The sequence below is a fragment of the Melozone crissalis genome, unplaced genomic scaffold, assembly GCF_028551555.1.
Source record: "Melozone crissalis strain CALT ecotype California unplaced genomic scaffold, PUWL_Pcris_2 ptg000004l_1, whole genome shotgun sequence".
Taxonomy (NCBI): Eukaryota; Metazoa; Chordata; class Aves; order Passeriformes; family Passerellidae; genus Melozone; species Melozone crissalis.
The window spans coordinates 38,141,713-38,167,393 of record NW_026535782.1 but is presented as its reverse complement, the minus strand read 5'-3'; the positions used below and the strand labels follow the sequence as shown (position 1 = coordinate 38,167,393).

General features: G+C 36.3%; 1 protein-coding gene across 9 annotated transcripts in view; it reads left to right on the top strand.

The window, feature by feature from the left end:
• ANKS1B (ankyrin repeat and sterile alpha motif domain containing 1B) overlaps window positions 1-25,681 on the top strand; it is a 406,799-nt gene that overhangs the window by 120,483 nt on the left and 260,635 nt on the right. For all 9 annotated transcript variants that reach the window (XM_054280464.1, XM_054280403.1, XM_054280419.1 and 6 more), the window contains one exon: window positions 19,165-19,301. In XM_054280464.1, the coding sequence (XP_054136439.1) occupies window positions 19,165-19,301 (137 nt within the window). The remainder of the gene's footprint in view (window positions 1-19,164; window positions 19,302-25,681) is intronic.

Sequence of the window (25,681 nt, the reverse complement as noted above, 5' to 3'; positions counted from 1 at the left end):
TTCCTTGGGAAATTTGTTCTGTCTATGCAGATTAACAAAAGTTTTAATAAAGCATCTCAATGACAAGAGACATTTCTCTATGCCAACTGCATGAGAATCATCTTTGGAGAAGAGAATTGTAGTTCAAGAACCTTTTATGTTTCGTTATGTTACTTAGCTGTGGCTGCAGGTCCGGGACACCTTAGTGAGCCATCTTCAACTCTAAAAACAGCTGAGCTGTGGCAAAGCAGAACTCTGTGGGCTGCAAAATCCAGCTGAGAAATAAGGTGAATACTATGGGGCTTCACTTGTGCTGAGCTCTCAGCCACTGCACAGTCAGCAATTCCCAAGGCAGTAATTTTAAAGATAGCTCTTGTACAACTACTCTACCTGGTTATGTCAAAGGTATGGATTCTGTCAGGAATAAAAATTGTCCTTAGATACGTGTTGTGTTGCCAGTAGCCTATAGCGGGCAAACACAGGGCAAGGAGCTGAAACATAAAGAAAGAGATAGCAGCTATTCTGCTCATTTGCCCAGATGAGTGTACTTTGAAGCAATCTTGCTGTTGTCAGTCAGGATGTTTTTGTTATCTGAAAAAATTGCTTGGTTTGTGCTTAAATGCCAATGACTCCTCAGGAGGACCAGGCAGTTAATAAATCTGTAATTAATCATACCTTTTTCTTATAGCCTCATAATCACAACAGGGAAATTAATAAAAAGTAGTTGACATTGAATTAATACAATCTACCAAACTGTCCCCAAGCTGGCCAGTTCTCTGCGCTATTAGGGTTGGGGTTTTTTTGCTTTCTCAGCCTGGCATCCCTCTCCTGTCATTACGGTGAAAATGAACCTGAAAACTTGTCAGTGTGTCATATCACCTCAGCTGTATAACACTGTATCAGCTGTCTCACACAGATATCTCGGAGGTTTCTTCTCCAGAAACCTCAATAGAAAAAAGAGCCTTGCTGTGATAGCATTTTTATCAACATTAAAATATGTCCTCTACTTAGTTTCAAAATCATCAAATACTTTACTTGGTAAATAAAGTTTTATTTGTCAGATCATCAGTTTCTGTTTGACTTCAGTAATCCTGAGTATTTGCACACTTCAGTTTTCCAGATTTAGACTAAGATCCTAAATACATATTTTCTAACTTGATTAATTTATACCTTCAGTTTTGTGCAGTTATTTTCTAGTTATAAGCAAATCAGTGAAAAGTGGCCACAAGAAGGAACCATCACACTGCCAGATATAAAAAATTGTCTGGATGAATAGAAGTTCAAGAGTGTAGCTTTAGTCATCGATGCTTCACCACTTTGAAACTCCAACTGATCTGAAGGGTCAGACACAAACCTTTCTGAAAGCCACTCACACTTGAATTGCTTCGAGCAGGACTGCTAATAAAGCTGTATTTCATTTCGGTATGCTTTTTAAACCAGAGATAATAAGATATAGTGCACTTAAACACATGACCTACAGTCTAACTCCCAGCATTAAATACTTCCAAAGAAAGATATTTAATGATCGAGAAAATCATCTTAGTTGTGTGGAAGAGCATAATAAAGGAGGCAGGGTAACAGTTGGTCTAAACCAGCTGAAAATACTCCATGAAATTTAGCCTAATTTAACACAAATGTTTCTGAAACGACTGACTGTTTCATGAAGGCTTTTGATATTGTGGTGCTTATTCTAAATCATTGCTACCTGCCATCAGTGCTGAATTTTCTAAGCAGCAGGGATGTGAACAGAGAACTTCAGAATGCTTATCAGGGCCATTAGAACTTACTAGTACTTCAGAATCTTGGGGTTGTTCTGTGCAGGGCCATGGGTTGGACTTTGGTGATCTTGTTGACCCCTTCCAAGGAATTATTATCAGAATATTCTGTGATTCAGTGGTGCTATATGAGTGCTAATCAAATGTCCCTTCTTGTTCTGTCTGTTACTCAAGGGGACATTATCTCCGAAGAGTGTAATTGGTCTGTGTGTTGAGTGAGAAGTGAGGAGCCACTCAGAGCTTTTCATTAGAGAATGCAGGGCATAGGTATTGTAACGTGAGCCCTGCGTCCTTTTGGTGGAATTGATTCACTGACAAAAGAGGGTTGTGTTTCCATAACAACCTAATAGCTGAACAAATCTTAGGCAGCAAGCATTTTGTTCTCTAAGTAATTTTTTGCCTTAGAGAAATGCTCCCATTGTTAAATAAAGTTTCCCAGTTCTCAGGATGTTTTGCATGGTATAATCCCCCTTTACATCTAGCACAGAAAGAGTATCACAGGCCATGGAAAGAATGAGCAAGAGATCCTCACAGTGCCCTGAAACGATGAAAATACTCCCCTTAAAGGGAGAAAACTTAGATTCTAGTCCTTATGTAGTTCCTTTCAAGATGGATCTTCAAAATGTTTGGGTTTTGTGCCTGTTCTTCAAAGTCATCTGTATTAGAATCACTGATTTCTGTGCTAGATATTAAGAAGCTTCTCATTTTCAACTTCAGTGCATTCATGGCCAACTCCAGTCAAGACAGATATATCCTAACATTCTTCTTTGGAGAAGTTGGAGCTCTCCAGGAACTCTTCTGAAATCAAATCTGGATTAAATATTTATACCAGTGGAAGTGGTTTAACTGGAAAACAGATACTTTTTTTTTCCAATTAAATGTTATATTTAGTCCAAATGAAAATAGTTTGATTTTGCTGTTTATGTGCTTTTTAGTAAAATTTACTTCAAAGTAAAAATTGAAAATTAGCAAAATTTTTCAGCTGAACTTTTGATCAATAACTTATTAATAGTGAAATTTAATGTCAAGACCTATACATTGTTTTTCTCTGCTATTCCTTTCCTTACTTTAACCCATGTTTGAGCTAAACGGACATAATTTGGCTATTGTACAGAATGTATCAACTGACTTGTTTTAACTGGTTAATTTACAGTGTTGTAAGGTTCACGTTCAGAATTTCAAGATACACATCTTTGCCAGCACACAGTACCAGAAACTGAACCACCCTTCTCCTGACTTTGAGTGGTGGCACATTTTGTATTTCTCATTCCAACGCCACAGGATGTAGTGCAGGATATAGTGCACATTTATCAGAAGTGATTTTGTCTAGTATATTAATATGTGTTTTTACGGTTAAGATTTTTCATTTCATGTGACTTTTTAATGAAAATCAAGAGAATGCTGATGGAAGAGTGAAATATACAATAGCTCTTCTATCTTGCATTTTGCGGGGTTTTTTTCTTCAGTACATCATTCTTTTTTAAGGATCCTTCAAAACCAGAAAAGGTTCCTGAAACTTATGCCTGGAGTATTTGCTACTGTAGCTGTTTGTATAACAGAAATTACAATTGAATAATTTCTTTTAAGTTTTAAAGTATCTTCTGGCATTTTATAGTTCCTTTTAATTTTTTTAAGTACAACTATGAGAAGCTTTGGAGTTTTGTCTCATCATAATGATATTTTCATATCTGCTTTTTGTATTTCTTATATTATTTAATTAGGATGCTTTCTATTGACTTTTTAAGTACTGTATCTCCTAGAGGAGCACAGTTCACCTATGGTCTTGTGTTGGTCACTATTTTATTGACAGTGGTTATAGACCTGCTGGTCTCAATAACTGGGTCTTCAAGTGATCTGAGTCTCAGGCTGACATGTATTTTTAATGTCATTAGTGTTAGCACATGTTTTGATGCTGATTTCAGTTGAGTTAGATTTTTACTGTGCACATCATCTTCCAAAAGAAGGTGCTTCATTAGAATTAGGAATTAGTCAATTAAGTATTGATATGACACTGGGAAAATGTCTCTTGTATTATGAGATGAAGAATGAGATACTATTTGTGAGAATATTGGCCTTCTGATTTTGTCTGAAATCAGAAGTTGCCTCAAATTATCTGCTACACTGCAGTAGTTGGAAGTGGCTGTAGACTGGTCAGTGAGGTGTGTAACTCTGATTTCTGCCCTGTTAAGTACCTCCTTCAAATCCAGTTGTGGCAACATATTGAAGCTGTGGTCCAGCCTAGCTATATTTGGGTAGTGCTCAGGAGGTGAGACAGCCTGAAAATCCTTTCTACAGTGATGTTTTTTCCTAGGTTGTCCAGGTTTGGAGGTTCCTGGTATTAGCCAAGAAACAGGCCCAGGTGATCCGTATTCACTTTTTGTAGACAGATGCTGTCCCATATTCTTTCTTGGCATATCTGTAGCCTGCTGTCAGTAGATACACCCACAGTGCACATCTCCCCTCCCTAATGTTTAAAGGAGAAAATATCCATGCTTTATTGTTTCAGTTTTCTGCACAATGTGGGAATTGGGGGTTTTTTTGTTAGAAGTTATAAAGGGAGAGAAAAAAAATTAACTTTTGTTGTGCAAAATAAGCACCATTTTCATTAGGATTTCACCCTAATTATAAATGTATTAGTAGAACAAATTAAGAGATGAAGGAAAATCAATTACAGACAGTTTCAGTAGCAGTTCTTCCTCTGGCTTCCCCTCTCGGCAGTCCTGGGCAGCATGAGATAAAGCCATAGATTCCTCTAACACAGCTGTTCCATTAGTTATTCTATTTTAAACAGGGAAATTTTGTATTTGGACAAACCTTTGTTATCATAAAACTCTCAAATTAATAACTAGAAAATTGAAATCATCCACTTTTGTCATCAAATGTGTGGCAGACTAACTCCAAATCACTAGGATAAAAATGAATTCTTTGCAGTGTTGGGAATAAAAGAATTCAGCTATTTTTTTTTCTTTTTTTTTTTTTTCTTTTACTTTCACCTAACTTCTTGACTTTTGAAAAAAATGGGAATTTTTCCTGCAGGGCTAAAATAAAACTTCACTGTCATAAACTGAGAAGTAGATAGTGGAACAGACAGAAGTATTCCGTGATGGCTGTTTCTAGAGTGCTTTCTTGGCTGACTCTTCCCCATTTAACTGACAGCTTTCAGAATCCTGACAAAGAGCATGAAAGGAATGAGGTCTATGTAGGCTTTTTGACACTCCGTGTACCCATTGTAGATTTTCAGTATAAGGATGGTAAAACTGTTACCTTTGTTTCATTTGGGTAGTGCACTCTTCTCATGTACATGTATTTGGAAGAATTCAGTATAAAATTTTTTTAATTTTCACCACTGCAATGACAGACCACTTGAATAAAGTTTATTAATCCAAATTTCCTTGTAGTATGTACCTCTATTCCAAAAACTTTACATTTTATTTTAAAAAACAAGGTTAAATAATAAGATCCAGTTTTTCTGAAATAATGCTAATTTGCATGACCTGTGTCCCTTCCATTTATTATTAATGGTGATCCATATCAGCTATTCCATTATTCCTGATCTCAGGCTGAAAGCTTATAATGACCAAGGTTACTCCATTAGCTTCCTTTTAGTCTTAAATCTTATCAATATGCCAGGTACTATTAAGAGACAGCACCATTTCTTGAGATGAATTCTTGCCAGATCTTTTTGAAATCTTGGATACAAATTGGATATATTGATTAAAAATTTCTAGCTTTAGTAGCTCTCATTTAACATTAATTTGGAATATTATCCTACGAGTTTCTGTTTGATATTTAGGGAAAATATTTTTCATCTCTTAGTTTATAACATTGTTGACCCTGCCACATTTCTAGAGTGATGTACCATAATTTTGTTTGTTCCATTGTCCATTTCCCCCACATTTTTATGACCTTGATGCAGCAGAAGTCATGTGAAGAAACAGCATTATTATCATAAAGGCTTCTTCAGAGTGCGTATGCACAGGAGACTGAATTGAGGTTGCACAATTGAGGTGTCAATTCTTACATATTGCAGCTCTAATGTACTTTCCATTAAAACCTTATCATCCCTCTAAAAGGTTTTTAGTATATAATTAGGATAATTGCTCCCCTGGATAGCATCTCTGATAATACCTTGAAGAATGAAATGTTATTCTTAAAAATACTGTCATATTTGAAGTTAACACACATAGCGGTGGTGATACCATGGGATCAGTTCATTATCAAAATACGCGCACTCTCCGCCCATCCATTATGTTCCAGTAAATGTTTATGTTGAAGTAATTTCATTTTCCAAAGGACTAGCTTCCATTTTCTCTTCAAACACAAGAAAAAAGGCTTCTGCTCAGCATATGTTAAAATTTTTCTGATGTTTCATTGGGTTTTATTATTATTCATTAAAATGCAGTTGAAAAAAATCATCCCTCACAGGAGTTTTTGGCAATTTTTGCAAATGAGTGCTCATCAAAGTGTGTTCATTCTGACCAATGCTCAGTTTCATCCATCCTGGTGTGATTACTGTCTAGAATGATCTCATTATACACTTGACCGCATGCTGTCAGACAAAAATCCTTTTTCAAATCAAAACAATAATTCAAAGGAACATAATTATTTTTGGCTGTTTTGCATTTTAAAGCCCACATGAAAATATTATTTAGCAGGATTTGAGTTTTTCTTTGTTAAATGACTATTAGTTGCGACGTTCTTTGTGGTACTTTTGAGTTAGGGCTGGAATATATGTAGACCACATAGAACATATTCCATTCTAGTCAGTAATACTACACCTCAGAGTGCTGATGGGATTGTTTGATAGTTGAGCAGATGTAAATGACAGTGCCTTTCCTAAGTTGCAGTAACTTAATAGATAAATGGGAAATAATACTTCTGTAAAAGTCTTAAGTAAAATATCAATAAAAAGTATTAAGTAAAATACTTCTCGCCAAATTGCTACTATTAGGAGTAATAGCAAAACTTCATCTATTAATTCGTTTGCAGTTTACGTGCATCTGGTACATTCTAGAGGAATATAAGCTTGAAATAGTTACAGCATTGCCCATAGATCTTAATAGGTATATAGCTAATATTGCGTGTCTCCTGATGCACCTGTGAATTTCTGCCAACCTTAGCCGGAATTTTCTACAAAGCTTTTCAGTTTGACTCTTACTCCATTTTAAAAGCTGGGAAGAACCAGTTATCTTGAGCTCATAAGTTTTATCCTCTTATATTCAAGACTAGGATACTGTGCTATTTTGCATGAAGATGAAGTTGAGTCCTATAGTTCGAGAGATTCAGTGCTCAAGAGCTAGTGCTTCACTTGAGATATGTCTATAACACAGTGCCATTCAAGTACTGTAAAAAAAGCTCAAGTGGTTTTCAGAAACACTGGAACTGCAATAGAGGGGTGTGTTGGATCACACAAAGAAATCTGTCTTTTGTGGAAGATTAATTTCTCTGCTGTTTCGTCCCTTAATTTCAGATGGTAGAGCTGCTCAGCTCTAAATGTTTAATCAATAGACACTGCAATATACTTATCTTAGGGTACTCTAGACATTCTCAGCATTACCAACGCTCCTGATCTCTCCTGCTCCTTGTATAGTTTTTCCAGCTTTTTTGGTGTTTTTGTATTGAAGATTGCAAGTTTAACACAGTTTATTAAGGAATGGTTTGTGACTTGCTGCAGATGGCAAGTAGATGTGTAGCACAGTTTTTGTTATGTGATTACCTTTGATTTAGCTATTAGATTTAATTACCTGGGCAATCCCTTGTGTTTCTATGCCCCATATCAGGGATGTGGAAGATCACGGGAACCCTAAGCATCAGACTATAATATGAGTGACCATATCTGTATCACAGAACATGAAAATTCTATTCAAAGCTGGGTACATCCTGTGTGCATCCCAGCTCCATGCCAGACACCCCATACAGTAACTCTTCCCTTTACTCACCACCAAACAAACTAAAAAAGTTTTTCTGGTTCTTCTGATTGGCAATCTTTAGGAGAATTGATTTGGTAACTGTGTCAAAATTGGAATATTATATCATACAATCAACTGAATAGCCATGCTAATAATTTTATTTCAGCATTGGCCTGAATCAGATTTGAAATACTAGATTTTATTACTAAAAAAAAAAAACTCCTATTTCCACTGTCTTAACCTCTCCAGTAAAAAAACAACTGAAATGATGTAGTTTTGTGAAAAGAATTAAGAGATTGTATTTAATACTTGAATATGTTTTAATGTGTTCCACTGGGAATCCTTTCTAATGAGAATTATATGTTTTAAGAATTTTTAATAAACTTCTCTATTAACTTTGATATGTTTGGAAAGCATAAATCTTGGCACAGCTTGCTAAATTTTGTTTAAGTCAAAATATTTGTGACAATATTAAGCAATTTCTGAAATAAACCAATTTTGTACATAATTAACAGATTTATTGGCTTTATTCAGTGTAATAAATTATTAAAAAATAGAAAAACATTGATTCCTAGTGAAGGTATTCAGTGTTGCATTAAAAAAATCCTCCTATTCTATTTGAAGCTAAATAAAACCCACTCATTTACTTCCATTTTCTCTGCTTCTGTTTCCCTTTCTCTTTTGCTAGTCCTGATAGCAACATGTAGCTTGCTGCCAAAAAGTTTTCTTCTCTTACTTTACAGAAATTTGATTTTTGTTCTTTTCATACCATTTTCTTTTTATGCCACCTCAAAAGAAAACTTGAAGTGTGCAAGTCATGTAGGATTATGCTATCTATTAAAATAGAGTGGGAAAAGGTTTCTATTGCCAATCTACAAACATATAGATGCAGCATATATTTGATAGTATCTATAACAGAATAATTTGCTACTGCAATAGAATATCAAATAAGTCTTTTTCTCTTTTTTGTTTCCCCTGATTTGCATTAAAATATCTCAGTTTTGGAAGAACTCATATGAAAGGATATGTTCACACCCAGATGCTTTATGGTTATCAGAAAACAGAAAGTCTTCAGAAAGACCATTTCATATTTTGTGGCTCCAGAGCAGGATGTGTTCTTTCTGTAGTGCAGTATATCACTGTATACTGTGGTCGTAACTCTTCTGGATGATGACATTAAAAACAGCTGTTAGTAAGAATGCTCTTTCCAGTCTAGCTCCAGCTCCAGTTCACCCCATGTCCTTTTTCTTTCAGAAATCATTCTCCTCATGATGTAAGATACATAATAGTGCAGCACAATTCAAACCATTTTCTTACCCATAGGACTGGGATTGGCAATAATTTTTTATCCAAGAGTATTTCCATTACTTTTCTGTCTGTTTATATAGTACATTATGGTGAAAAGATATAAGAACTTCTGTGAATATTGTCTAAGTAAATTTTGAAAAAACTTTTTTCTAATCAATTATGTAAGTTGTCTTTCAGAGTTCTTCTCATCCAACCTGTCATTATAACTGCAAGAAGAATTTGCTGGTGATCAGTTTAACAAAAGTGTGTTCTTATGGAAGGGTGGCATTTGCAGTAGGAAGCTGTTACTGGTTAGAAGTTCCACCAGTAAGAGTGACAGGACTTGTGTGGGTCTCTTAGTTAAATTCTTACCTGCATTCCAGTGTGATTTAATTGTGATTCTTTGTTACATTTTATGAACTGTAAGGTACAGAAACTTAAAAATTCAAGCCATATTTTTCTCCATAAAACTTGACAAACTCCCAATTGTTTTACTTAATGATAATCCCTCTTTGTTTCTGCTCCACTGTGCTGGAATACTCCTTCTTGTCTAAATCTACTGATTTGGCTCTATATCAACCAAACAGGCCAAAGCTTCATGGTCTAAAAATTGCGATTTATTCATTTTCTGTCAATAACAAATACAAATGGCTCTTCAATATATACAAAGTTTTATGCTAATTTTATCATTCCTCTGCATAGTTAACTGCAGCCCTTAAAAATTCCAACCGTCTATCTAAACTAGATTTCTGTGGTCTCTGTAATCAATGTAGTAGGTTGTATTAGTGAGAAAACATAATAGGAAGAATTTTAAGAAATTTACAAAGCTAGCATATGGATCTTAGAGAACCTAAAACCAAAATAAGAAGAGAAACCTGGGGTTTTAGCAAATGAAATATGCTGAAGTGTTGAGAAGATTCTAAACACTCAGAGAAGTTATGTAAGTCCTGCTTTGTCAGTCAGAAGGTAAGATTAATCATGTCTAAATGTATAACATTTTTATAATATATCTTTTTATCTGAATTGCAGGAGATAGAAAATAAATGAATGCAGGAATATTAGTAAAAGGGGTAGAATTTTAGTATTTTTCAGGTGAAAATTATATGTACAAATGAAATATATAAAATCTGGCAAAAAAAGTTTTGGCAAACTAATTATAAAATGAAAAATTCAGAAATTAAAAATGCTATCAAATTTTTTGAGGTTTTGAGTTATTAGAAACTTTAATGCTATAGTGCCAAAAATTAGCTGGTTGAAAATTGAATTGTGTTGTTCCAAAATTATCCACAGTATTTCCTTTCTCTTTCTCAAGTCATTTGGACACTATCAGGGCAACATATTGTTCTATATAACTGGTCCACTCTAGTCCAGATGCTTTGCTATCTCTTTCGAATTGAACAGTAAAGCCCATAAACGATCCTTGAATTCTTACTGTGTATTTGTAGTGTATTCTATCTGCTGGAAAAGTTCTTTATGCCTAATGAATATAACTGTTACATGATCCAATATGCAATACATATTAGCAAGATACTTCTTTCAGTGCACATGTGTATTAAATACAAAAATGTAAATTTTCGGGGTGAGAGTTGAGCTTCCTAAATCTCTCTGAAGCTGCTTGAAAATTTAGGTACTTTAAATAGGAATAACTGGATTGTGAAACATTTTAAGACACATCTGTGTCTTTGGTTTTAAAATATTTTGGTTAGCACTTTGACTCCAGTGTTCTGATAAAGAGCTTTATTAATTATGTGATACCTAGAAGAACTGAAAATATAGGTTTTTTCCATTAATTGACTTTGACTGTAGCTGTAGATAGATGTATATTGGGAGGTTTATCTTCAAGACTGCTTAAATTATTTATTAACTGAGCTTCATCCCTGGGGTGTATGGCTATCACTGGCATTATTTAAATGATTTGAAAACACACACTCTCACCACCTTCTATAGTTTATTTTCTGAAATAATTTGGCAATGTAGCCTAATTCAGTAATCATCTGTTGCCTTTGTAAGGGTGGAGTATTTTTTATGTGCACCACACTTTGGTTATTTTCGTTGGTTTATAGGAGAAGCCTTATGAAATACTAGGGCATGCATATGATCACATTCAGTGACCTCTCACTGATAAATTAGATTTAAAAATAAGCACAGAAATCCCCAATACCTAGCATTCTTTTTTGAGGTATTTTTTTTTACAAGACTATTAGGCATCCCGGTTTTTAGTTAATGGTTAAGATAACCAAAAATATTTTGGCACGTGTAATTGTACCATATGCTTTTCACTGAACTCCCAGAAATATGGTGCTTGTATGTTGAGACAGTGCAAATACAGAAATCTGTGAAATACCTGTCATAGACAAGTGCAATCATTTCACTACAAACCTTTTAAAAATGGAAAAGCCAACAAAAAAGCCATTACACAAAAATAAAAAAGGTAGATGGCAACTGTGTGGTATTGTTTTTGAATGCTCAATTAGACATCAGCAGCTTGCAGAGGCAGTCTCAAAAGGTTACTCAGGAAATGGTGGAAATCACCCATCATCTCTCATTAGTACTTAATGAGAGATGTTTTTCCAGACAGTTGCCTGGTATTACAAGCGTTATGCAGGCTTGAAGCAGTTCCAAAGTCTGTTTGTGCAGGTGGGTGATTAGAGGAAATAAAAACTTGATAATAGTCATACCCAACTCTCTTGGATGATGCAGAAACAACTAAACAAACCCCCTGCTGCCACTGGAATGCACTTCACTGGTAATTAATTCCAAATACAATCCTGAAATAACTGCCACATCCAAGACTAGACCAGTTATAGCTTCGAGTGCTTTCAACAAGACAGTTGCAGATATATATTTACAATTCTACTCAGAACAACAGTTATTCAGGGTTAAGTGTGTGGGAACCAAGCTAATTCAAAAGAGCAAATTCAAACAGTTGAGTCCAACCATTCTCCCTATGCATCCAATGTAGCTACCTACTGATTCTGTTATTCACTATTCCATCTGTTCTTTTGAAATGTCTCTGGTAATGTTTGTTCCTTGAAATCCTGAAATACACGGTTGTCCTTATCTGTAGCTTGTAGATTTATTCCATATTGAACAGTCATGTAGGACAGAAGATTTGCTGTGAGGATTTAGTCAAGTAAAACAATTTTAAAGCTGAATCCTGTGCTATGAGAAATTACTTAGTCCTGTTTGAGGCTACTCTGTAACATGAATGTTTTTGTTATCTCCCTGACAAAATAGGAGATTTTTCTTTTTTCTGGATTTCTGTATGAACTGCTTAATTTACTATATGCTATTGCTGTTACTCTTTGCAGTGGGTCCCCCACTTACAGGGGACAACACATTTTTATCACACATGCTGTCCAAGAAGTCTTACACACGGCATCTGTAGATAAAATCAGTGTGGTTCCTGCTATTTTATGTCCTGCTCTGCTCAGTTTTGGGTTATGTTAGTTCTTTCCTATTTGATGGCTTGGGCTCCTGCCTTGTAAATCTGCTCTTGCTGGAATTCAGCAACCAAGACTGATCCGTAGAGAATGGACTGAGCCCAAGTGCTGTCCTCATACAAACACACATACTTTTACTGAAGTCTGTAGGTTTGGATTTAGAATAATGGGTTGATTCTCCTTGCTCTGCCTTAGAAAGGGCTGTTAATGAGCCCTCTACAAAATTCAGGGCATCACTGGGCCAGAATTCTCTTTACCATGCAGAGTCAGATTCAGATGACTCTTCATGTGGGCCTGTGTCTCTCTCTTGCTTGTGGATGAAGCTCAAAGATTCCCTGAAGCAGAATCAGGGAAGTTTCTTGGTTTCCTCAGCATGAGAGTATCAGCATATTCCTGATAAAGCATCCCTATCTTTGATTATCATAGGAATCAGAAATTGCTGGCTTATCTGTCACTCCAGTGGAATTATAAGTGGCAATTCTTTTTTTATTCCAGCTGTGAAGATTTTAGAAGGAGTAGATGACCATTCCCCCATTATCAGAGAGCATTAAAATCTGTTCCTAATGGTACCCCACATGATGGGACCTGCATTAATGTGTTAATTTCTTAACCAGTCAATTAAATTAGCCATTTTGGTGGCTCTGTTCTCTATGAGGAGATATATGTAAGTTCAGTCACTGCAGACTGATCCTCCAGAATAAGTACTATTTCCATAATATCTTATTTTTACTCTTCCAAGATTTCTATTGGGATTATGACTGCTTTCTGTCCAGGGCAGATCATTAGCATTGCCATGTTCCTTTTTAGAGCTTTTTGCCTTCATGTAACATATTTGATGTTAAGAGGACACGTAATATATACAGACAAAGGCACTCCAACTTTTTTTCCCAAACACACATCCAAACCCATAGAAATTGCCAGACTAGATAAGAGTTTTATAATAGTCTAGCAAATTGAGTTTGCTGTAATTGATCAAATTTAGGTCTGTCTTGTTACCACACTAAAATTCATTTTGAGCCCAGATGGCACTGAGCTGTCTGGACCTATATGCACGTATTTGCCTTATCTCTGATGATGGGGTGTCCAAAACAGATGGAGGATTTTGACCCACATTCTCAAGTAGTTTGAAACAGTGCATGAAATATTCTACACTAAGCAGAGCTTGAGGAAGCTATTGCTAATAATAATGTGCCTTTGGATTTGCTGTCCATTTATGTGTGCAGGTGTATCTCTGTATATTTATATGTATGTGTGTTCGTGCACATTCATTTCCCACCCTTGTCTTTTTTCTCTCCCAATTTTGCAGAATTTTATGCTACTATATTGTAGTATAAAATTCTACAAGGTCATAAGGATTAGGCTTTGTGCTTTAAGTATTTTTGTTCACGCCTAGTATTGTCTTTTTGGATGTTTTAGAATTTAGTATGTGTATTTAAACACAGCATTAGGTGTGTAGTGTATAATCTAGTTCTAGGCTATTACTAGTCCATACCTCTAAAGTGAAATACACTTTTCTTCCATTTTTATAGCAGATTGTAAATCTGAGATTATAGTATTTAAGTGACTCCACAAATAGTTGGAATATGGAAATAAAATAGGTGGCGTATACATTTGCATTTTGGCTCAGGGCACTGGATGTGAATATGAAATAGATCATCATTTGCAGTTACTATTATTTTCTTCAGCTACAGGCCAGCTTTGGAGCACATAAACCAGATTTCTTCTGGATGTGATGCTCCCTTTTAGTTGGGCACTAAAAGCGCAGGGTCCTTCTGGACGCTGGAAGTTGTGAGGAGCATGTATGGGGGTGTTTGGTAGAATAAATAAGTTGCTAGATAGTGCTAAAAGTTCAAACCCACATATAATCTAAATGGAGTGTCATGCAGAACAACTGCTTTTGATCTGCTGATCCATTGCCATTACACTGAGTTGTAGAAATAACTGATATAATAGCTAACACAGACATAACTGTAAATTTTGATAAGGATGCTAGCATGTTTCTGCAATGAAAGTAGAAAACTAGATTAACTGTGTGTTCCATTTTAAAGATTTATTTCTGCAGTGAAATCTAATTAGAACTATATTTCTGGAACATGGCTGTGTCTGGTTTTTGATATTTTGCTTGCTGGGATGCAGGAAGTGTTCTGGTTGGTGTACTTAGTCTTGCCTGATAGTTAATATTGTGGCTTTGTATACATATAGTGCCTTTTCTTTGAATGCATTATGAGAAAAAATAATCCCTTAGAAAAGTTTCAGTGAGTGGTTTGTGGTTTGTCCTCACAGCACATAGATAGGAGGATGAAAATGTCAATGAAGCACTTGTTGAACTCTGGTGTTATGGTCTCTTATTATCCATGAGGGCCTTTTTCTCTGTGCAGTGCTCCCTGAGAAAAAAGACATGTGAAACCAATGACTGATGTCACATAGCACAGGAAAAGGCAAAATTTCCTGTATATGGCTCTTTTTTTACCATCTCAGTTAAACAGTTGACATTTTTATGTTTTGTCTGACATTTTAGAAGACAGCCCTAGAAAAATGTCTTAGTTTGCTCTTACAATATACTAAAAGACCACATTCATGCATTTTCCTTGTTCTATTCTATTTCCTTTGCCCTGAAATAAAGAAAATGGAGAATGTCAAGTCCTCAGTAAGCATTTAGGCATTTTCAAAAATCAGAATAAGCTCGAATTACATAGACCTTGTGACAACGTCTCATGCATGATGGAGGAAGGAAGGAGTATTGTTAGAGCATGCTGCAGTTCATTGGTTTTTAGCTGCTAGATGATCCCTGGAGCCTGATGTTATGTGACTTACACAGAAACATCTAGATTATTGCAATGTGAGCCAGGAACTGGAAGGGAATGACAGTTGTAACTACTTCCCTGTTGTCCCCATCTGTAGCACCTATCAGAAATTCAGCATGAGAGCTAATCTTTCCTAGGTAAATTTGGTAGTTTCTTAAGTTTCCAACCTCTATTTGCCATGAAATGTTTTTCTGAAACTTGCAGTGTTGCCATCATAGTTATCTGAAGGGGGAAAAAATTGCCTTAGTTTTGTCACCAGGAAAATTTAAAAATCATTTTTATAACATTTAATTCCAAAGAAAATAAATTCAACGATACTCTTAATGAAACTATACGTACTGTATACATAAACAGGTCCTACAAATTGGTTGCAGAAACTAATTTGATGGCGTTGTTCTCTCTCTGATGGAGCAGACCCAGGTAGTAAATCATTGTTGGTTGCCTAATGGGAACATCCTACTGTGAAAATAAACAGCTGTCCACAATAAAGAAATTGTTTACAAGAAATCATTACATGTCAGACACTTAGCCCCTTGAGAAAAAAGGAAAGGTGTGAAATACTGAACAGTTGGATGTTTTTTCTGGGCTGTTTATTTTTAAAAAAAGAATTTATAGCTTCTTTTTGAAAAGCTTTGTTTTAGGCTGTAAAAACATGATTTTTTTTTTTTTTTTGTATTGCTGCCTAATTTTACTGGGAAAGAAAATCTGTAACTAATCTTTTCTGAGGTTGCTGCATATTGTGTACATTGCTGAATTGGTTATGGTTGTATTCACACATTGTAGCCTGAGAATTTTTTCTCAGCTCTGTCTTGTGGGGCATGTAGCAGCCCTCTTCCCCCTCTTGTATGTCTTCCAGTAAATTTTCTTTCCAAGAATGTCACTCACAGTCAATTCAATGCCACTCATGTGGCACATGTGAAGGGGGAAAACCTGGCCTTCAGTGAGCTACTACTGAACAGGGTCAACAAGAAGTCTTTCCTGTGAAAAGACCAAAACCTTGCTCATGTAGCTTGACTTCTTGTTACCCTCTTCTGCATATTTGAAGTGTGGTTAAACTGAGATGAGGTGACGATCAACAAGGCTTTGAAACAGAACAAACTGGTGGGCAGACAACTGCATTTGTTACTATTGACACCAATCTGTGTTTCTTAGGATGTGCCCTTTGAGTGATCCATCCTTGAGATATCTAGATAATATCTGCCTCTGCGAGACTGCCTCATTTCACTTGCAAGGCTTTAATGTGCTGAGTAGCTCAAGGGCAGTTGTGCTAAGCACAGGCTCACAGGGAAATAGGGACAGAAAGGCAGGGACTGCTGGAGTATGGAGGAGTTTGTGTTCTTTATAGCTTTAGCTGTTTGTCAGAGATAATCATCCTGTTTGTTTCTCACACCAGTGAGTAAATAAGTGCACTAAATGCACTTACCTGGATTCATGTGGAGCATTTCTCACTCAAGAATTCATTTTTTTCTTTCCTGTATATGGTGCCTGTGTTCCCACATTTCTTGACAATAGTGTAGTCCCTTGTTTGGTGGCTCCCCCAACAGAGGGCAAGGGTTTCTTAGAGCAACTCTCTGATTCCTCAGTAAGGGAGGTTCATTGATGATATTCTGTCAGTCCACAGAGTGAAAGGAGATGCTGTTTCATAGCCTGGAGCAAAAGACATGAAGACTTTCAGCTCACTTAAGGTGTTACTCCAGCCTTTATCTCACTATGAGATTTTCAGAGTATATCTAGCCTTTGTCCTCACTATGAAATTTTCAGAGTATGGCAATGCTTTAGAGGTTTCTCTTGCCAAATCCCTATCCCTCCTTTGATGAGCTGGGCTTTCATATCACAGAATACTCATTTACACGGTGCATGTGAACAACATTATAAAGTTAGACACCAGGTCAGGCAGGAAAGAATATGAGTGACTTAAGGCTTTCTGAAATGCTATCAAAATTCTTCCATGTCAGTTATGTTATTGTGAGAGTTCATTTACAGTTCTTTTCTAAGGCTGTGTTTAAATTGGTTTTGATACATTGTATCAACACACATTTATTACTTTATTAAATAAATTACTTCTGATCCAAGCTTCCTGTATACATTTATGATGATTTAGGAAGAACTCATCTGTGTGGTAAGACTGCATACCTTTTGGACTGGCAATTTTAATGAGATACTTTTGAAAAAAGTTGGACTTCTCTGTTTCTGTAGCAGAGAGTGTTCACACTGTAAGGTAACACCTGAGGTTATCTACAGGATGTCTCCATTTTGGATGTCTGTCAATCTGCCATCTGAATTTTTGTTTATGCCTTCATTAAGTGTTGTATCAGTATTGCTGAAATTTAGAACATTCCTGCTTGACATTTGTTTTAGAAGACTTAAATTGTCAGACTGTATTTGATCAGAAGCTTTGATTAGAAACCTCATCCAGCTACAAAGTGTTTCTGCTGGAAGAATCCTGCAGATTTCCTAGAATCACTCATGCTGTGAAAGTATCTGTAAGCTGGAAAGGCCATCAAGTTTCCTGAAACTATTCCCCTTTATCCTATATGATCTCTGTTAATGTAACTGGGTATTTCCTTTTTTTCAATATCTCTGTTACCCTTCCAAGGAATTCTTTCAGGTTAGTAGGACTGAGAGAGCAGTTTTGTCATGGCTTTCACAGAGCCATTTGTCACTTCTGCAGAGGGAGGAGTTCATGTGGGTACCTGTAGAAGTTGGTCAAAAATTCGCCAGCTTAAGAGAGCTGCTTTTGCTTATTGATGTTTGGGTTTTTCAGGAGTGGATTTGTCCACATAGTGGAAGCACATATTGGAGAACTACCCCAATCACAAAAAAAAAATCTTGCTTTCGTCTGTGAACCCTGCAGGCTGTCATTTGAGGCCCACAGACATGAGACTAAACATCATTGTCTTGATGCAGTGCTTCAGGTGTAACAGCACATTGAGGAGCATGGAGCACATCTTTGTAACTCACGAAGAAAGGTGCTCAGTAAATTCACAGACAATGTAATAATCACCATAACCATGCACAGGCAATGATACTTGCCCCAGAATCTGAATTAAAGCATTTCTTTACTGATACAATTCTAGAGGCCTGAAGTAATGTAGAGGTTTTGGCCTTCTGCTAAGTCATTCCAATGATTAAATACTCTCACAGCTGAGAAGCTATTTCATAGTCCTCTCTACCCTCTGATCTGATTTTCACTAACTTTACGTTGATCAAACAGCATTAAGAACATTTAGAGAAGGTAAGAATGATATTTTAAGTCCTTTTAATGGCACTTCCCAGTGCCATAAAATAGCAAGATCAAAATATGCCCAAGAGCAGTTGCCCATACACATGCAGGTGTGCAGGTATTTTTAAGCCAGCTGTAGGTTATATAGCTGAGGTACTGCTGGAAGGGAAGTTACTGCAGTGCAGAACTCTATGGAAGATGCAAATTTTACCTGAGAAACTGAGCATATTTTCATGTAATTTAGCTGGTCAGTTATGCTGATCACAATGTTAAGCAAAGTTGTCAATGATGGGTATTAGGTATTAACATGTTCTAAGTTAGTGTCTGTGTAACACAAAGATATATATAGAGCTTGGTCATATGTGTTAGGATTTTCCAGGATGAGCTAGAAGTTGCATTATAAACCTTCTTTTCAAGTCACCCCTGTTATAGTGGTAATATTTGAATTCAATGTCAGTAATGAAGTAAAGAAGGTAATGAAAGTAAAATATTCATGCTTGGTTTCCAACTCATTTTGTTTAGGTACTGAGAAAATTCTCTGTCTTGTCTTAACATAGAATGAATGTATGGGCTGAAAAAATAAGTGTAGCTATGCAATATATTTCTTGACAAATATGTTTAAATTCTATTAGATTTTGTAAGTTGAAATAGTGTTCTGAGAAACCTTCTGTTTTCAAAGTTCTTTTTTACTTTAAAATACACAAAGTATTTGTAATTTCACATAGATGTTATTTTTATTCACAGATAATGCACCTCAGGTAGCAATTACCGCACCAGGATCTGGTAACCATAGAAACAGCTCCACAGGCCCAACACCTGACTGCTCTCCTCCATCACCAGACACTGCACTTAAAAACATAGTGAAAGTCATACGTCCTCAGGTAGGTGCTCACCAGAAGCATCCCCTTTCTTGTTGTATTTCTCCTTTCAATAGCAGGCTGTGATGCATGTATTCTAAGAGGATGTTATGGCTTTGTGCTTTCGAGTAGGTCAAAGACATAAACAGGACACAAAATACTTTGTCTTCTTAACAATCATCTTAGTAGCAGCAGAAGATAAAATATTTTATAAATGAGCCCAAATGCACAGAGAGATATCTGTATATATTTCTTATAGCACTAAGAATGAATCAACTCCTTATGCATTATTTTGGTTTTTTCCATACTCTTGCTTTTTTTTCAAGGTTATATTTTGATTTTATCAGTATCATTTCCATATTAATTTTTCAGGTTTACTTTCTTCTTTCTGCATCTCCATTTGCATGAAGTTATAATGTTTCATACCTTTTTTCTTTTACTTTCCCATGCAGTATTGCTTATGAACTTCCATATTTCTAATACTGTTTGGGAAACACAAGATGTGATGCATAATGTGTGGGAAACTTGAGTGCTCCATTTAATTCTTTAAGGAGTGCATCTCTTTAAAACCAAAGCTTTAAAGGAAATATGTGTTAGAACTTGAATCAGTAATACAGAGTTAATCAGCGTAGAGGAGTTTATTTTAAAATTGTGGATCATGGGATGAGTCAGAAGAAACCTTGGGATGATCTATTTCCTTGTTTAAAAAGCCATGACATTAGGTGTGCCAAAGCCAGCTCGGACAACTACATGCTGAATTGACTAATTGTGAAACTTTTTTAATGTGAACCAAAAGAACCTCATCTCCTACTAATTTTGGGTTCAAGTGCAGCCATCTGTTCTTTATTGCTAAGCTGGTCTCTGCAGCTGAGCCTCTCTGGATGGAGGCTTTGTACCATCAGTATGTCACTGGCACTTGTTTTACTTGAGGAGCAAGCTGATGGACACATGATATTTTCTGAGGACTAGTATAGGCCAGGTTGTTTTGGTACCACACAAGTGACTGTGTCACAGTGTTGGAGGTGAATTTTCCTTTCAGTTTTCATTAGAGTGCACAGTTGAGAAGGTCTTGCAGAATTAAAGGCAGTTACTAGGTGCACTTGCCATTTCTGTCTAGGAGCCACTGGCTTCCTGTGGCTGACACTGTCACTTTGCAATAATTCGATTGACAGGCTGGTGTAGACCATCCCCTTCTGACACCACCACAGTTCAGGTTCCACATGCTGGTTTAAATCTAGATTGCAGAGAGTCTAAAATTACAGTTTCTTCTATTTTTTATTTTTATAGTTGTTTCTCATTTTGCTTGTTTCTGTAGTGTCTCTGTCCCTCCCACCCTACATCAGTCTATAGTACTGAAATGCCTCCTTCCCTCCAAACTGTTTTTTATAGTAGGCGGCAAACAAACAGAAAGGTAATGAAATATTGTTGAAACAAGCTGTTGTGTTATTGTAGCTTATTGAAAATAGCATTTGAAAAGCTGTTTCCATCATGATATTGCCAACAGATGGACCCAGAACACTTCATGGTGATGCTCTCCTGCTAGTTAACTCTGAATGGATTCAGCAGATTCGGGGGAGCTATTTTCAAATTTAAATTATTCCATTTACTGACTCACAGTGTTCCCATCGTTCTGCAGAACAAAAGCTAGCTCTGTGATATATATGGTCAGAACTTTACCACATTTCCTAAAATGTCTCTCACGTGGCCCTACACATGGCATGCTCCCTGTACAGAAAACAGCAGCAGACAGGCATAATGTATGTTTTAAGTCTCTGTGCTAATGCTCGACAAGTTGGATACACTGTAGCATTCGGATCCCATTATGCTTCTCCTTTTTTTCATGTTTATGCACATCCCCCAGTATTCTTTATTTTCTTTGTTTTTGCTTTTTATCTAATCACCTTCCCCTAAGACCTCAACTGAAGAATTTAGACAAAGAAGCTGTAGATATTTGCAATGTGCTGTTTGCTAACCATCAGTGTTCATTCTGCCTGCATATTTAATTCCTTTCTTCCATTCAATTACATGGCAAGCTCTTTGAAGGGTAGCACAATGGGATTCTATTCCTGACTGACCTCTCACCATTCATGCAAAACTAATGAATACTGTTACACAATGTATGCAAAATAATTAATTTTCTGTTGGCTGCCAGGGTCTCTTTGCATTTTTCTGGCAAAATAAATTGATTTCTAAGAGATCTAAACCAAGGATCATATAGATTTCCAGAACAGCTGTCTCTTCTTTCCTATTTTCATGTCTTGTGCATCCAGCACAGGAAAGTGCCAGTAAAGGCAGAATGGGAAATGCTTCAGCAGCCATCTTTGCATGAGGCAGGCTTTGGCAGCTTGGATGGAGCTGCCTGGGAAGTCTGGTCTTTCAAAACATATATTTATTTTTATTTGTAGCCTTACTTATCTTTCCTGTAGGATTGTACATATACTGGTTTACCAGCAGTGAGGAGAAGCACTGTGTTTCTATGCAACCAGGACAAGAGGACCCAGTCTTAAGGTGCATCAGGGGAAGTTTAGGCTAGACATAAGGGGGAATTTTTTCACAGAAAGGGTGATTACACACTTGGGTGGATCACATCTTGTGGAATGATCATCCTTGGAGGTATTTGAATATTAAGTTCAGTGCCACAATGCCACCCACCTCTGCTACCTTCAGTCCTGAGGCTGGCAAACTTAACAGTATCTCAAGGATCTGTGTGCTCTTCCATCTATGCACCTTAGCTATGGTTTGTACGTGTGATCTAGTATTTTGTAAATAGTATAAATTAAAATAAATGGCAAATTGCAATTTATTTTAATTTATATTATTTACAAATAATGTAAATATTTGTAAATAAATTTCTTCTTTTCAAATTTTCCCATGGTCAGTCTCTGAAAAAAATCTTTTGTAAAAAGTTGTATATATGCAGAAAAGAAGTAAGCAGAATTTAGCTCAGGTCTGGAATTGCTTGATCTTTTGCGTTTTTTTCTGATTGTCCAGATGAGACTTACTAAGTTTTTAACTCTTGAATTGCTAGTTAATAGAGACTTTGATAAAATAATACACTTCGAAATTAAGGACATATGCTGCTGTGTATATTCACAGCACATGGGATCCAAAATAAGATGGGGTAGGAGAACAAGTAGATAAGTCTGCTTCAAGTTTTAACTTAGTTACATTAGTGCATAGAGTAAAATATTTCTTACCTTATCAGACTGTAATTTTAGAAAGTGACAGTAAAATGGAGCTTGTTCTATCACAGTTCCTGTAGCTCTCAGTCTGGTTGAAGCCTGAAAAAAACTAAACTGCTTGTGATGCTTCATGTATGTTTTTTATTACCTACTCAATTTAATAGGCTTCTCCTTATTTATTTGTTCAGCTCCATTTGAAAAAATAAACTTTATCCATAGAGGGAGAAAGAGCACCTTTTTCCCTATAAGAGTGTTTCTTTTGGCTGTGTTACTTACTTGTGTGTCTTGGGCCAATTCTCATAAAACAGAATTATGACTTCTTACCTTTAAATTTAGTTATTAAATGTAGTCCAGCATTTGCATGTTGTCTTCTTGTCTTTTTAAGATATGTTTCAAATGGCTTACTGTAGGTACAGCTTTTGATGTCAAAATGTGGATTATTTAAAAGTTGCTTTGGTTTTATCTATAATGGATTAGTGTTTTCCCTAGTTTATGTGAATAACTCAATTTCCTAAAAGTGTTGTTTCAATGCTATTAAGAGAGTTCTGGTAGGAGGACAAAGGAACAAAGAATTTCAGTGTTTCTGACATGACGAAATTTCATAATCTTATTCTTTCTTGTTTTATTGCTAAGATCTGCAATAATCTATTCATCATAATATCTTTTTTTTTTTCTTATCCATATGGATATGCTGTCTTTACAGGAATCAAAATTTTTTCCCCATTTATCTTTTTTTAACCTCGGTAAGCAAAATTGCAATTCAATCTATGGCTCCTCATTTATCTGGCTAAGATATGTATGAATATAGTAGCAGCTAATAGTTTAAACATTAGCAGGCAAAGGAAATCGTCTCCTTTTTCTGTAAGTTCTAGCAGAATCCTGCAGGACATGTGTAGCCTTTGATAGACCTATCCCACTTGTTTGGGCCAGCATGTGTATGGCAGTTTTTGCACGTGCAGTGTGCCTGTCAAACCTGTTTGTGGTTCATCAAGGCACAGGGAAAGACCAGGACCAGGACATGAATGGACAGACTGTCTGTAGGAGATGTGTGCTCCAGAGCCTCCCTAGCTGATTTAAAAAGTGATAATTATTTACATTCAATGAAATTATTTATCATTCTTTTTGCTGGTAGGGGCAGGAATTACTTTGAACACAAACAAACAAAAATCGTCTGAGTGGAAACTGGGAAATCACAGTTCCATAAAATAAATTTTCAGAACTAATGGTTCCATAAACAGAATTTTTCAAGGGGATTAGTGTGACGGTTTCCCCATGTTGAAACAATGAAACTATTTCTGCCTGGTTCGTCCCCTATACTAGCACCATGCTGTGGTTTCCTTGTTCACAAATGAAATGCACGCCTTGTCACAGTGTGCTTGAGTTGGCATGTCCCTGTCTCTGCCAGCTTAGTGAAATCCCTGCTGGAGGTTGTTGCACCAGTACACAGCACCATGAGAACTCCATGTTGCATCTACTGAACTTGTTTTGCAACACGCACAGAGAAAATCTGTTTTGTTCCATTTTACCACAAAAAGGAGGACTGGAGAACAATTGTATGCAATAAATCTTCTCCACTGTCTGAATGAGATCACAGGACAGTGGGGATGCAAGGACCTTCTTTGTCCTATGAGCTGCTTTCTGTGCTTAGCTCCACTTACAACATGCTCAGTCACGTTGATTTTCCTCAATCGGGAAAATCACTGTGAAGGAAGACTCTGCAGGCACATGGTGCTTCCTTTTCAGGTGCACACTTCTGCTGCTGCCGTGTTTTGGTGCTGGACTTTGTGCCCTGTCTGTGCTTAGCACAAGACGCAGATAAGACTTAAAAAAAAAAAAACAACTTTACTGAGAGTTATGATTTTGTGGGGGATCATATCCAAGGTAAAAGCTACTCCTGTGTACATGCTTTTATGAACTTCTGGGAAGTGCTGAGCATTCTCCAAACCCTCTAAAATAAAAATATATTCTACAGTCCACACATGAGTAGTTTTAGTGCTCATGCTTTTTGTGCCTGGTCTGGAGATTTTCCCTGGAAAATACTGTTTACAATGTTGTGTGTATCTCTTAGGGCTGCAAGCACATTAAGGTGGTTGTTAGCAGTCAGTGACCTTGATTCTATGTAAATATATTTCAGATTATTCTCCCTTTGACAGGGAATGTCTATACAAATCTACTGCACACAGTTTGATGTCTTCTCATTCTAATGATGTTGAATAAAAAATAAAGCTCCTAAATAGCCCTTGAAAAAAGGGAACAAAGCAGAGTAAGAGGTATACTGTCAATGCCATTAAGATGTGGCTAGCAATTAATCTATGCATGACTGAAAGTAGAACAGACATTATGAAATTATTTTATTCTGGAATACTGAGTACTAAACACAAAAAAGGTTATGGTTGGAATTATCTCTAAGGATTGATTTCTACACACCCCTTTCCCCCAGCACACATCCTCCCCACACTCACCTGTTTTACCACAGCATTGATGGGCAGAAGATGTGTTACAGCTCCAAAGGAGAATATTTAAAAAAAAAAAATCCTTGGAGCATAATGGATACTCTGTGGCTACTTAATAACAACATTAAACAAAATATTATTAAAGAGATGCACTGTAAGAGATCTCCTTTGATAAGTAACTATAAAACATAATTCTATTTGTATATTTTAATTAGATCTAATAAGAAAACATAAACACATCTACCCAGTACATGGTACTAATGAAAACAGCAAACAGTGTGTGTGTGTTAGTGCTTTTAATTATAGTTCAACAGGATACTAAAACACAAGTATAAATTAAAGCAGAATTACACTCTGTTGTGAGAGTGTTAAGTTTTAGAATGTCATTTGTACATGCTTATGTCTTTCTTGGTTGAAATTGGTTTCTTACCTGGAGAAATTTTCTAGGTTGTGATTCCTGATTCAATATAAACACAAATCAGGCAGAAATGTAGAACATTTTTCCTATATGAACAGACATTTTTCCAATATGCAACAGACAGATGAACTACTGTTTTTAAAGGTAGTTCAGATACTGAAAGGATCATCTATGCTAGTAAAATGAGCTTTAGCTCTGCAGAGTTGTCATCTACGCTGTTGAATTATGTACACAGTCCCGGGTATAATTTTGGTAGTGTACAATTTTCTTTCTCCAAACATATCCACTGTCAGGCCTGATTTGTGATTTGAATAGAGCAAGCAGCATTCCTGGTAGATAATTCTGCCTTGA